Source organism: Lepidothrix coronata, unplaced genomic scaffold (genome assembly GCF_001604755.1).
Source record: "Lepidothrix coronata isolate B3197 unplaced genomic scaffold, Lepidothrix_coronata-1.0 Scaffold267, whole genome shotgun sequence".
Classification (NCBI taxonomy): Eukaryota; Metazoa; Chordata; class Aves; order Passeriformes; family Pipridae; genus Lepidothrix; species Lepidothrix coronata.
The window spans coordinates 1,733,325-1,744,241 of NW_016690447.1; the positions used below are offsets into that span (position 1 = coordinate 1,733,325).

At 44.7% G+C, this 10,917-nt stretch overlaps 1 protein-coding gene across 1 annotated transcript in view; it reads left to right on the forward strand.

The window, feature by feature from the left end:
* The window catches only part of LOC108507726 (myosin-1B), a 33,744-nt gene extending 23,542 nt beyond the window's left edge, over positions 1-10,202 (forward strand). Inside the window, exons 28-39 of the mRNA XM_017835944.1 lie at positions 427-623; positions 1,103-1,286; positions 2,202-2,367; positions 3,282-3,406; positions 5,348-5,656; positions 5,742-5,945; positions 6,040-6,165; positions 7,274-7,444; positions 8,908-9,012; positions 9,092-9,187; positions 9,595-9,729; positions 10,094-10,202. Coding sequence (XP_017691433.1) covers positions 427-623; positions 1,103-1,286; positions 2,202-2,367; positions 3,282-3,406; positions 5,348-5,656; positions 5,742-5,945; positions 6,040-6,165; positions 7,274-7,444; positions 8,908-9,012; positions 9,092-9,187; positions 9,595-9,729; positions 10,094-10,108 — 1,833 coding nt within the window. The 3' untranslated portion in view covers positions 10,109-10,202. The remainder of the gene's footprint in view (positions 1-426; positions 624-1,102; positions 1,287-2,201; positions 2,368-3,281; positions 3,407-5,347; positions 5,657-5,741; positions 5,946-6,039; positions 6,166-7,273; positions 7,445-8,907; positions 9,013-9,091; positions 9,188-9,594; positions 9,730-10,093) is intronic.
* Positions 10,203-10,917: the final 715 nt, after the last annotated feature.

Genomic DNA, 10,917 nt, shown 5'->3' on the forward strand with positions numbered 1-10,917 from the left:
TCCTTCTCATCAAGACTTCTGAAGTTCAAAAACATGAGAGAAGTGAATAAAATCAGCTCTGTGTGTCTGCCTTACTGCTACTGGAAATCCTTGAGGCAAAGCAAACAGCAGCAGCCAAAAAAAGGAAATAGAGCAGGAGTGCTTGCACCTTGTCTGTCGCTGGATTTATTCTATCTTTTCCTGAAGCATTTGGTACAGATGTGTTTGAGAGGTGGTGTCCCAGAAAAAGATGGACAAGCATCTGACCTTGTTTAATAGCATCAAGTTTGAAACACAGAGTCCCTAATGCTATTCATGTTGTTCCTTCTGTTGCTCTAGCAACTGTAGCAGGGAGATATGAAGCGAAGCTTTGATCAAACTGCAGTAAAAAAAATCCAGTCACACATTGTTAGCGTTTTGACAATTTGTATCATTTTAACTATCAAGGCCAAGAACGCCCTGGCCCACGCCCTGCAGTCCGCTCGCCACGACTGTGACTTGCTCCGGGAACAATATGAGGAGGAGCAGGAAGCCAAGGGGGAGCTGCAGCGCGCCCTGTCCAAGGCCAACAGCGAAGTGGCCCAGTGGAGAACCAAATACGAGACGGACGCGATTCAGCGCACGGAGGAGCTCGAGGAGGCCAAGTACGTGGGGAGTGGGATGGCCTGGAACAAGTAGAAGGATATTTAAGTATAAATGAGTATAACTGAAGGAAACCAGAATACACCTGTAGTGGGAATATGTAGAGCAGTGTGCTTTGCAATGTATTAGGAGTGAAAAGTGGAGTGAGTAGACATTTAAGGGAGGAGTAGAGGTCGAGGCTCAAGAGTGTCTACATAAGAGAATTCCAATGCATTAACTATTGAACTAACCATAGTAGTTGAAAAATCACATTCTTTACACTACCAATATCGAAAGTGTATTTCTGGTCCCTCTCCACATTGGTACAGTATGTACTTGGGTACGTATTCTCCCTTCCTATGCACCACTCCAGAGTGCTGTGTCACCTCAGGCTCTTAGCACCACAGCATTCTATGTTGCTCTCCCATTCCCAATGCCTTTCATGTCCGTTTTCTGAGGTCAGAATTTTCCTTTTCTCAGTGGTGATTTTCTCGTTCTGCAGGAAGATGCTGGCCCAGCGCCTGCAGGACTCAGAGGAACAGATTGAGGCTGTCAATGCAAAGTGTGCTTCACTGGAGAAGACAAAGCAGAGGCTGCAGGGGGAAGTGGATGACCTGATGATTGACCTGGAGAGGTCAAATGCAGTCTGTGCAGCATTTGATAAAAAGCAGAAGAATTTTGACAAGGTTCATTCAAAAGACTATGCCAGATCTGAACATCATTAGATATTTGATAGGCCAGGACAAATTCTGAAATTATCAAAGTTCTACACTAACAGTAAGATAAATTGCATCTTACCCAAAGCAAAGTTATGGTAGGGACCACATAATATGACATATGGTAAAGATAAAGTCACTGTGTAAGTAAACCCAGATAACCGCAACAAATGATGAAGTAGCCTTCTGATAGTTTTTGAAAGCATGAAATCTTTGCAAGGGAGACTGGCAGGATCCATATGTAGTCTTTGGTCAAGCAGACTGAGCAAGTACTCACATGTCAGCTATCAAGCCCTGACTTTTGCCTGGTGCTAGTCTGCCAGCCTTATATTTGGGTGAGGTAGAGCTGCAGAGCCATGTAATGTTCCAGCCTGCATTGCCTTTACTAATATTTAAAAGAATCTACACTGTTGGACCAAGTTACGGATGTTGCATACCCCTGTGCCTTGGTCTAGCCTTATGTGAGTGAATTAAGTGACTGTACTAAAAAGGATGCCTTACAGAGCCGTGGTATCAAACTCAGGAGAGAACCAGTAGACTCCAGCCTTTCTTGTTGGAGTCTTCTCCTGAGTTCAGGACCACTGGCTCCTGCAGTAATACAAAGGCTCACACATCCTTATTCAGACCAGTCACAGTGTCCAGTCTGGTGTCCCATCAAACTCCTGCCTGAGAGTCTGGGGCATGCACTAGTGCTGGATGAAGAGGCACATTTAAGTAGATTCCACCAAAACAGCCAGAGTATGTATCACAGCGAGTTGATTGTCACAGGCAGAGAACAGTCCAAAGCCAAAGACTGCAAGATAGGTCATGCCTCTTGAGTTCTTGTAAAGGTGCAGAGACAGGAGTGTTGCAGAACAGGTCATTCTTATGCTTCTGTTACTCCAGGTCGTGGCTGAATGGAAGCAGAAGTACCAGGAGAGTCAGGCTGAGCTGGAAGCTGCCCAGAAGGAGTCTCGCTCTCTCAGCACTGAGATCTTCCGGATGAAGAATGCCTATGAAGAAATGCTTGACCAGGCTGAGACTGTCAGACGAGAGAACAAGAACCTCCAGCGTAAGTTCAGATATCTGTCACCAGGAATTCACCATGAGCCCTAAGATGCTTCCACATCTCTGGACTACCAGAACTCTGCCTCTTCCCAAGGTTTTGTTCCTTATAATTTTCCATAAAGGTAGCAAATTTCTTTCTTGTTCAGCTGATCATAAAGTCACCTGTAAACACATGCCTACAGCTCATTACAGCATCCTACTTCCTCCTCCTTCACACCGTCATGATCCCACGCATGGAGAGGGACCAAATTAACTGAATAGACAGAAATTATGATGATTCCAAGTTTTTTCAGATTACTTCAGTCAGTCACTGCCACTAGAAAAAATCTGGAGAGCTGTTATCTGTCTCCTGATTATTGGAGGTTTATGTAGCTGTGGGCACAAGGGATTGGCATTTAATAAGCAAACTATCTATACAAAGGAAATACAACTCAGATCCTTTTTGTGAGCTGAATGGTCACTGGGGACTGTCTCTGGAGATGTAATTTCATTACCCAGAGGAAGCTGACATTATTTTCTGAGCTCATTCCAGTTGGTCCCTCTCATTTTCAAATTGCACACTGAACTGTGTTCAAATTGCACACTGAACTGTGTTCAAATTGCACACTGAGCAGGTCATCAGAAATAAAGATTGCACATGAGAGAAGTGTGCAATTAGCTCAGTTGGTTAAATCTTGGAGCTAGTAATTCTAAGGTCACAGGTTCAATACCCTACCCATTCACTGAAGAGTTGGACTCGATCCTTGTGGGTCCCTTCCAACTCAGAATATTCTGTGATTTCATGATTCTGTGATTTCTCCTCACTGCTTCATCCCATTACATCAGCTCTCTTCCGTCACTCCCGTTGCCAAAGAACAATTGCAGGTGCCACTGATAACATTATCTAAGATGAGATGAGTATGTGTTTTCTGGTTGCAGAGGAAATTTCTGATCTGACTGAACAGATTGCTGAGTCTGGAAAAGCAAATCATGGGCTAGAGAAAGCAAAGAAGCAAATTGAGCAAGAAAAGTGTGACCTACAAGCAGCATTAGAAGAAGCAGAGGTAAGTGTCCTCAATAAGGTGCTTGCTTTCAAAGAAATCAAGAATGGGGAAATTTTAAATATATATTTTATATTCCTGATATCCTTAAACTGTCCCAAAGGTGCAGCAAGAAAGCACAGACAGACCAAATAGCTCAGGATCCGCTTCTCTTCCATATTAATGTGGCATTCCTTGCTGTACTACCATGCACAAAAAACCTCAGTCCCAGTCTAAAATTGAGTTCATTTTGCATCATCTGTTTGAATTTGCTCCCATAGAAAGCTGAAGAAAAGTAATTTGTACTTCAAAACACTGATAATTTTTGTTTTCTAGTCAAATTAATCAAGGATGTATTCCAAGAAGGTCTAACCAATACTCAAGTTTTCTCAATGTCACCCCCTGCTCAAAGCAAGCTGAATGCTGAAGAAAATTAAGACAATATTTCTTGAGTTCCTCCACTTCGAATGAGTGGGAGTCAGTAACATGTTTAAAGAGGAGTCAGTTCACAGGACATGCGTTCTGATGAACATGAAGAGGTTGCTGGGGATCAGCTGAATCTTGGAGTACACTGGTACACTGTCATGCTTTGCTGGCACAGGCTGTATGCCAGGTCCCACAATTCCATGATTTCTGTCTTCCTTACTGTCTTTGGCTATCCCTCAGTTCTCCATTGCTTCAAATCTTACTTTTTTTTGCCATTCCAGGTCACATTGTAGCTCCTTCAGTTCCCTCTTGTCTGGGTTCTGCCTTCTATTCCCTATCTGCCCTGCCTGTCTCTTGGAAAACGTTTTATACTTCTGCATGACCACATCTGATTCTTCACAAAATGTCTTTGAGAGCACTTAATGAGCTGTCCACGGTATACCTACGGCATACCTCAAAAACAGAATTAACTTAAGTTGGACAGGATCTCTGGAGGTCTTTAGTCCAACTTCCTGGTCAAAACATGGCCAACTTTGAACTTACATTAGGTTGCACAAAGCCTTGTGTAATTGATCTTTATAATTTTTAAGGATGAATATGTCATACTATTGCTGGACAGCCTTCTCCAGTGCAACACCATTCTCATGGGAAAACACTTTTATCCTCATATGCAGTCAGGATTTCCCTTGTACCAACTGCTGACTGTTGCCTTTTGTCATTTTGCTGTCCACCACTAAGAAGAGCCTCACTTTATTTTCTCTGTAACTTCCCTTAGGTAGAAAAAGAAGTATAAAACAACTGGCACATCTCTAGATCTCACTAGATGGGCGGGCAGTAGGAGAAAGAGGTATTGGTCATGAAATCCATCTGCTCTAATTTATGCATCTAAATGTCATCAATCTAATCCTGAATTAGTCACCATAGGCTGATTCTAGAAGCAAAAAGGAGAAACAGGCATCTCTGGAGAGTTTCTTCTTAAAAGGGATGCCAGGGCTACATCAACTGTTTCATTCTCTGGATGTCTTATTTCTGTCCACTGGTTGTAAAGAGCCAGCTTCAGGCTTTTAACTCCTTTTAGCTGAAGCTAGATGACACCAGTACCAGAGGGAAAAGGCTGTGTGGAAGGGGAACATGCCCACACAGTCACTGGAATGGGACTAAGGGTCCCTAAGCAGAATTCATCATGGAGGTGCAAGAGAAGGCAAGCTGCTTCTGAGCAGGAGGCTTGGCTGTCCTATTTTATGTTTTCATATGATTTGTTATCTCTGCAGTGTCAAAATAGCCCTCAGTGCCCAGACCTTGTGGTACTGGAGGCATTTCCCTAAGGAGTATTATTCCTAAATTACCATTTAATATCCAGATGAGGTACAGTGACTCTTGAGTATGTGATAGCAGTTTTTTCAGTACTTGGCCTTTTCTAAAGGTCCACAGTAAGGCAAATACACCTGCCCTGCTGGCTGCAAAGAGTCACATTTCCGCAAGGGCATTTCCCACCAATGGACACTGCAGAGACAAATGATAATATTTCAACCCTGACAGGGCTCTTTAGAGCACGAAGAGGGAAAAATCTTACGTGTTCAGCTGGAGCTGAACCAGGTGAAGTCAGATATTGATAGAAGGACTGCAGAGAAAGATGAGGAAATTCAACAGCTGAAGAGGAATCACCAGAGGGTATTAGAGTCTATGCAGACCACGCTGGATGCTGAGATCAGAAGCAGAAATGATGCTTTGAGGCTGAAAAAGAAGATGGAGGGAGATCTGAATGACATGGAAATACAGCTGAGGCATGCCAACTGTCAGGTAGCAGAGACACAGAAGCACCTTAAAGCTGTGCAAGGGCAACTCAAGGTAGAGACCACAAGGCTTCTGTCCCACAGGTCTTTGCCATTCACTCTGCTTGCCTCTGAGTCTCATGGTGCTTTCCCCTCCTAAGGATTCCCAGCTCCATTTAGATGATGCTTTGAGAGAGAATGATGACCTGAAAGAGCAGCTTGCCATGGTGGAGCGTAGGAACAATCTGATGACAACAGAAATGGAGGAGATGAGAGCTGCTATGGAGCAGACCGAGCGAGCCCGGAAGGTTTCTGAGCAGGAGCTGACAGATGCCAGTGAGCGAGTGCAGCTGCTCCACTCGCAGGTATTTGGCATCTCCTAGTAAAGGAGATTACCATAGGCATATGGGAGTGGCACAAATGGGGTGGGAATGACCTGTCTTCTGACTGTCCCAACAGAACACAAGCCTCCTCAACACTAAGAAAAGACTGGAAGTGGACATTACTCATTTACAGAATGAAGTCGAAGACAGCATTCAGGAAGCCAGAAATGCAGAGGAGAAAGCAAAGAAAGCGATCACAGATGTGAGTCCTCTTGCTTGCCTCCCTTCCATTTTATACTACCATAGTCACTTCTACACTTTAGAAAGGTATGAATCATGTGGAGGAGAACCAGTTCTTCAACAGAAAGTATCTGTGACACACAATTCCTCCCCCATGGACCCCACACAGCCCTGCCCCACTGCTTGCCACAGAACACCCCTTCAGAAATGGTCCTCATGTCCTGCTAGCAGTCTGTATTGAAGAGGCATCTCCTCTCCCCTTTCCCAAACCCATTCACTTTTGCTTCCAGAATAAATGTAATAGACAGGATAGAACAGATGGTGGCAAAATTGCAATAGGAAAAGAGTTATTTGGACCGAGGCCTGTTTAGACACAGTACAGAAAAGCAGAAATTAAGACAAAAATCATACACACTTCTATACAAATGCTAGACATGTAAGAAATAAAAAGAGAGAATATAAATGTTTCATTTAAATAAGACTACAGTTTCACAGCATCAGAACTACCAACGTTTAGGACCATCTAGGACAGGTATATGGAAATGAAACAGAAAATAGTGACACTATTGCATCAAGTCCTGGTGCACCAGTGTCTAGTCCTGCAGTGCTGCATGTCCCCCTGACCTCTCTGCTCTGCCACACTGGGAACAGCTACCCATCCTGGGTCCTGAGGATCTCAGCAGGCACAAGCTTTTCAGTGCAGTTTGAGGTACTCAGGGTCATTTCATTGGCAAAAACTGCTTAGTAGTCTGCCTCTGCCAAATTTAGGCACCAAATAGCCAGACACTCATAATCACTTGGGAGCCCAGAGACACAGAGTGCTAGCTAGTGATATTTCACAATATCTCTAATTTTCAATGACTTAAAAAATAAAACTTTGGTACCAAGCCATTTGCATGCCCTAATTAATTTTTTCTTTATGTCAATCCTGCCTGTTCTCCAAGGTGAAGCAGTTTTAGACTTTGAGGAACAATGATCCTCTTTGTATGACAGATCCTTAGCACAGCTGTGGGCCCTGACTGAGAACTTGCAGGGCCACACACCAGTGAGAAGCTGGGTCTTGCTCCCAGGGACACAGAACTGCCAGGATGGGGAGGCGTATTTGTAACACAACTGTGCCCTACAACCAGGCGGCCATGATGGCAGAAGAACTGAAGAAGGAGCAGGACACCAGTGCCCACCTGGAGAGGATGAAGAGGAATCTGGAACAGACAGTGAAGGACCTGCAGCACCGTCTGGAAGAGGCCGAGCAGTTGGCTCTGAAGGGTGGAAAGAAGCAACTCCAGAAACTAGAAGCAAGGGTATGGTGAAGACTTGGGTAGCCTGAGGTGAAGTTTCTGACTGGGCTTTTGATTGCTGGAACCTCTTGTGAGGGTGGCAACAGGGACAGCCCCAGGTATTCCCAGCAGGTTTGATGAGAGCTACGCCGAGTAGAAAAACATTGCACTGTGGGCAAGGAACTTGAGAATGACCTCATAAACACTGAGTGGGCAAAAATGGGGGCAGATAAACATAAGGTGGACACAGACAGTAACTTTTGTCTAGGGAAAAATAATTTAAAGCATACTTACTTGGGGATGAACTTGGAACTGAAAAATACAGCCCAGACAGGAAGGAGATCGCAGTCTCATCCAAGACAGGTCTCAGAAACTGTTCAATGTGCAGTAGAAACAAAGACCTAAAAGAGAAAATAATTTGGGCTTCATTAGGAAAGGCGCTGAGAACAAGACAGAGAGTATCCTTGCCACTATATTAAATATACCATGTGTAGTTTTGTTCTCTGCAGCTCAAGAAGGATCTGGGGGTGAAGCCTTATGAGTATTGACAAACAAGACTAGGATTCTGCTATTTGAAGAGACCAGGACATCTTCACCTGCAGATTAGTTTAAAATAAATAAAAGGAAGTACTTTACAGAGTAGGCAGTGAAATTCTGGAATGTGCTGCCATGAGAGGCTATAGAGGCAGATGGTAAAAGGCTCAAAAAGGGAGTAGAAATCAGCAGGTTTATAGACATACTTAAGGGAACAGGCATAGATATGCCACACTTTACACTTCTAATCTAACGGCTACGGAAACTGGACAACTGTGAAGGGAGTAGACAGCAGCCAGGTTCCCATGCTGTCCCTAAATAGTATATGCTGCTGCCACTCTCAGAAGTAGAGCATTAGGCTAGGTGGACTACTTGCCTGACCCACTTATTGTGCTCTTCAGCTGTTTCTGTTTCAAAATACAGCACAACTGATTGGGAATTTGGTGCTCTTGGCTTTGAAAGGAAACATCCACACAGAAATAAAAACATTGGAATTCAGGTTTTTCTCATACACATTGCAGAAGAGGGATGGAGCATTGGGAGGTTGTTAAGGACTATTCATGAGGATGAGCTGGAGTCAAAGATAACAAATGAAACAGATTTTCACCATTTACCTGGTGAATATTGATAGATCCTGCCTTCTCTCTTTCAATTTCCTCTTCTCTGACAGACTTAAGCCTAATTCTGATTATAAATGCTCTAAGTATGCACAATTTACCTTTCTATATCCTTTTATAAATAACTATGGATTCATACACTATGTCACAACTAACATAGCATGGTGAGCATTTTTTAGCTAGTCTAGACCCAAGAAGCAACTACGGGAATTTGCCCTGCTCTGTCTGCCACTTTCTCTGCAGCCTTTATCTGCAAAACTGGTTCCCAGGATCCTGCAGCAGGATCAGCAGCCATTCTTGGCAGCTTGCTATCTTCACCATAATTCTGTGTTTCAGATTAATGAGTTAGAAAATGAGCTTCATGCTGAGCAGAAACGAGGAATAGAGTCTCTGAAAGGAGCTCGCAAGTACGAACGAAGGCTGAAGGAGCTCACTTACCAGGTATTGCAAATCCTCTGCCCTCTTATGTGGATGACCTCGGTCCATGTTCCAAAGCTGACATGATTTTCACTTCCTACAGTCTGAAGAGGATAAGAAAAATATTCTCCGGCTCCAGGACCTGGTGGACAAGCTGCAGTTAAAAGTGAAAGCATACAAGAAACAGGCTGAGGAAGCTGTGAGTGCAGGTCTTTTTTCAGTGGGCTTGGGTACAGATTTCCAAAAGGTCTGGGCTCTCTAGCTCATAATTGAATACTCAGTTTGACAGGGCAACAATGGCCACTGCCTTTGAATATCCTTTATTTTATAAAGACAGCTCAGAACAGAGTGGGCGTAGCTATAATTATCTTGGAACTCTTGCACCTTTGGAGCCACACAAGCCAATTTTCCCAGCTGGAACTGAGCAGGACTAATTGCTCTGCCCTCCAAGGGGTACTACATAGAAATGCACAGGGTACTGGCCATGCAGGTATGTCCCTGTGAGGCTAAACCAGGTGACATTTCTGTGGCACAGCCACGGGTGTTAATGGTAACAGGGCAATGTCATTTGTGTCTGTGTCACTGACAGTGCTGTCTGACTTCCAGGAAGAACAGGCAAACGTTAATCTCTCGCGATGCCGCAAGGCCCAGCACGAGCTGGAAGAGGCCGAAGAACGAGCTGATATTGCCGAATGTCAGGTTAACAAGTTACGAGCCAAAAGTCGTGACATTGAAGGCCAGGTGAGTTGTAGAAATGCAGAAAGGGACCATTCCTATGCAGCCAGTGTCACAAAGGCCTCTGCCCAAACACCTTGAATACACCCATAGCTGTATTCCTCCCACTCTTTCACTGGAGTGACCTAAAGGCCAAAAACTGGCACTTATTCAAAAACAGTGTGTTTTGAAAGTCCTTTTGGTGACTCCCAAGAGTCAGACCAAATATGATCACCTCTAGGAATCCAGGTCTTTCAGCAGAATTGGGAGATAATAGCTCTTCATCAGGAAAATGGTAGTACATTTGCAATAGCCACAAACCTGAAACAAGTCCACAAATAATTCAGTTGCTCCAATATCCTCTACATTATCTTCCTTTTTTTATATTTAGAAATCAGAGAAATGAGGTCCATGACCAGAGCTGTGGCAGGCTCCCTCCCGATATGGACTTCTGTGTATCCAGCAGATACCCATTACTTTCTTCAAGTAACTCACTACTTTCTTCAAGTAACCAGGTGTGTGTATAACTAATACATTTAGCCAACCCTAAGTAGAAGTTGTGAGAAATAAAAATAAGCCCGAGTAATGCTCAGGTGACTGTAAGGAGTATTGATTCACTACAAGATGGACAGTGAGAGTTTGTGACTGGATGCAGCAGGATTGCCAGTGGTTCACTAGGGCAATGGGAGCCCATTCCTGGTTTTTTTCCTCAGTTTTGACTCTCCTGGTTGAGGGAAGCTAACGGTGAATTAGGGAAAACACAGAGAAGATCTCTGTCAGGCTGTAACTAGGGTCTTGAGCTGCTCTGTCCTGCTGCCTTCGCAGCAGTCCCTGGCATAACCCTGCGGGGACTGGGACAGCGGCTCCTCCGGGCAGCGCGTATTTGCGGATCTGGCAGGAGCGGAGGGGGTGAGTGGGGATCAGCGCCCGACACCGCGTGTGTGTGTGTGTCTGTGTGTCTGTGTGCGCCTGTTCGTGTGTCTCTGTATGTCTGTGTGTGTCTGTCTGTGTGTCTTATGCGTGTGTGTACGCGCTGTGGGCCGTGGTGTGTTTGAGGAAGGAAGTGGAGAGCACCCGCTCCATGCAGGGGCGGGAGAAGGGGGCACGGAGCGGATCTCCTCCATACAGTGCGAGTCAGGCGATCTGCTCGACACGCAGAGGAGGGGAGGGCTTTCCTCCTGGTGGGATGGAGGTAGCTTCGCCGTAAGCGCGGCT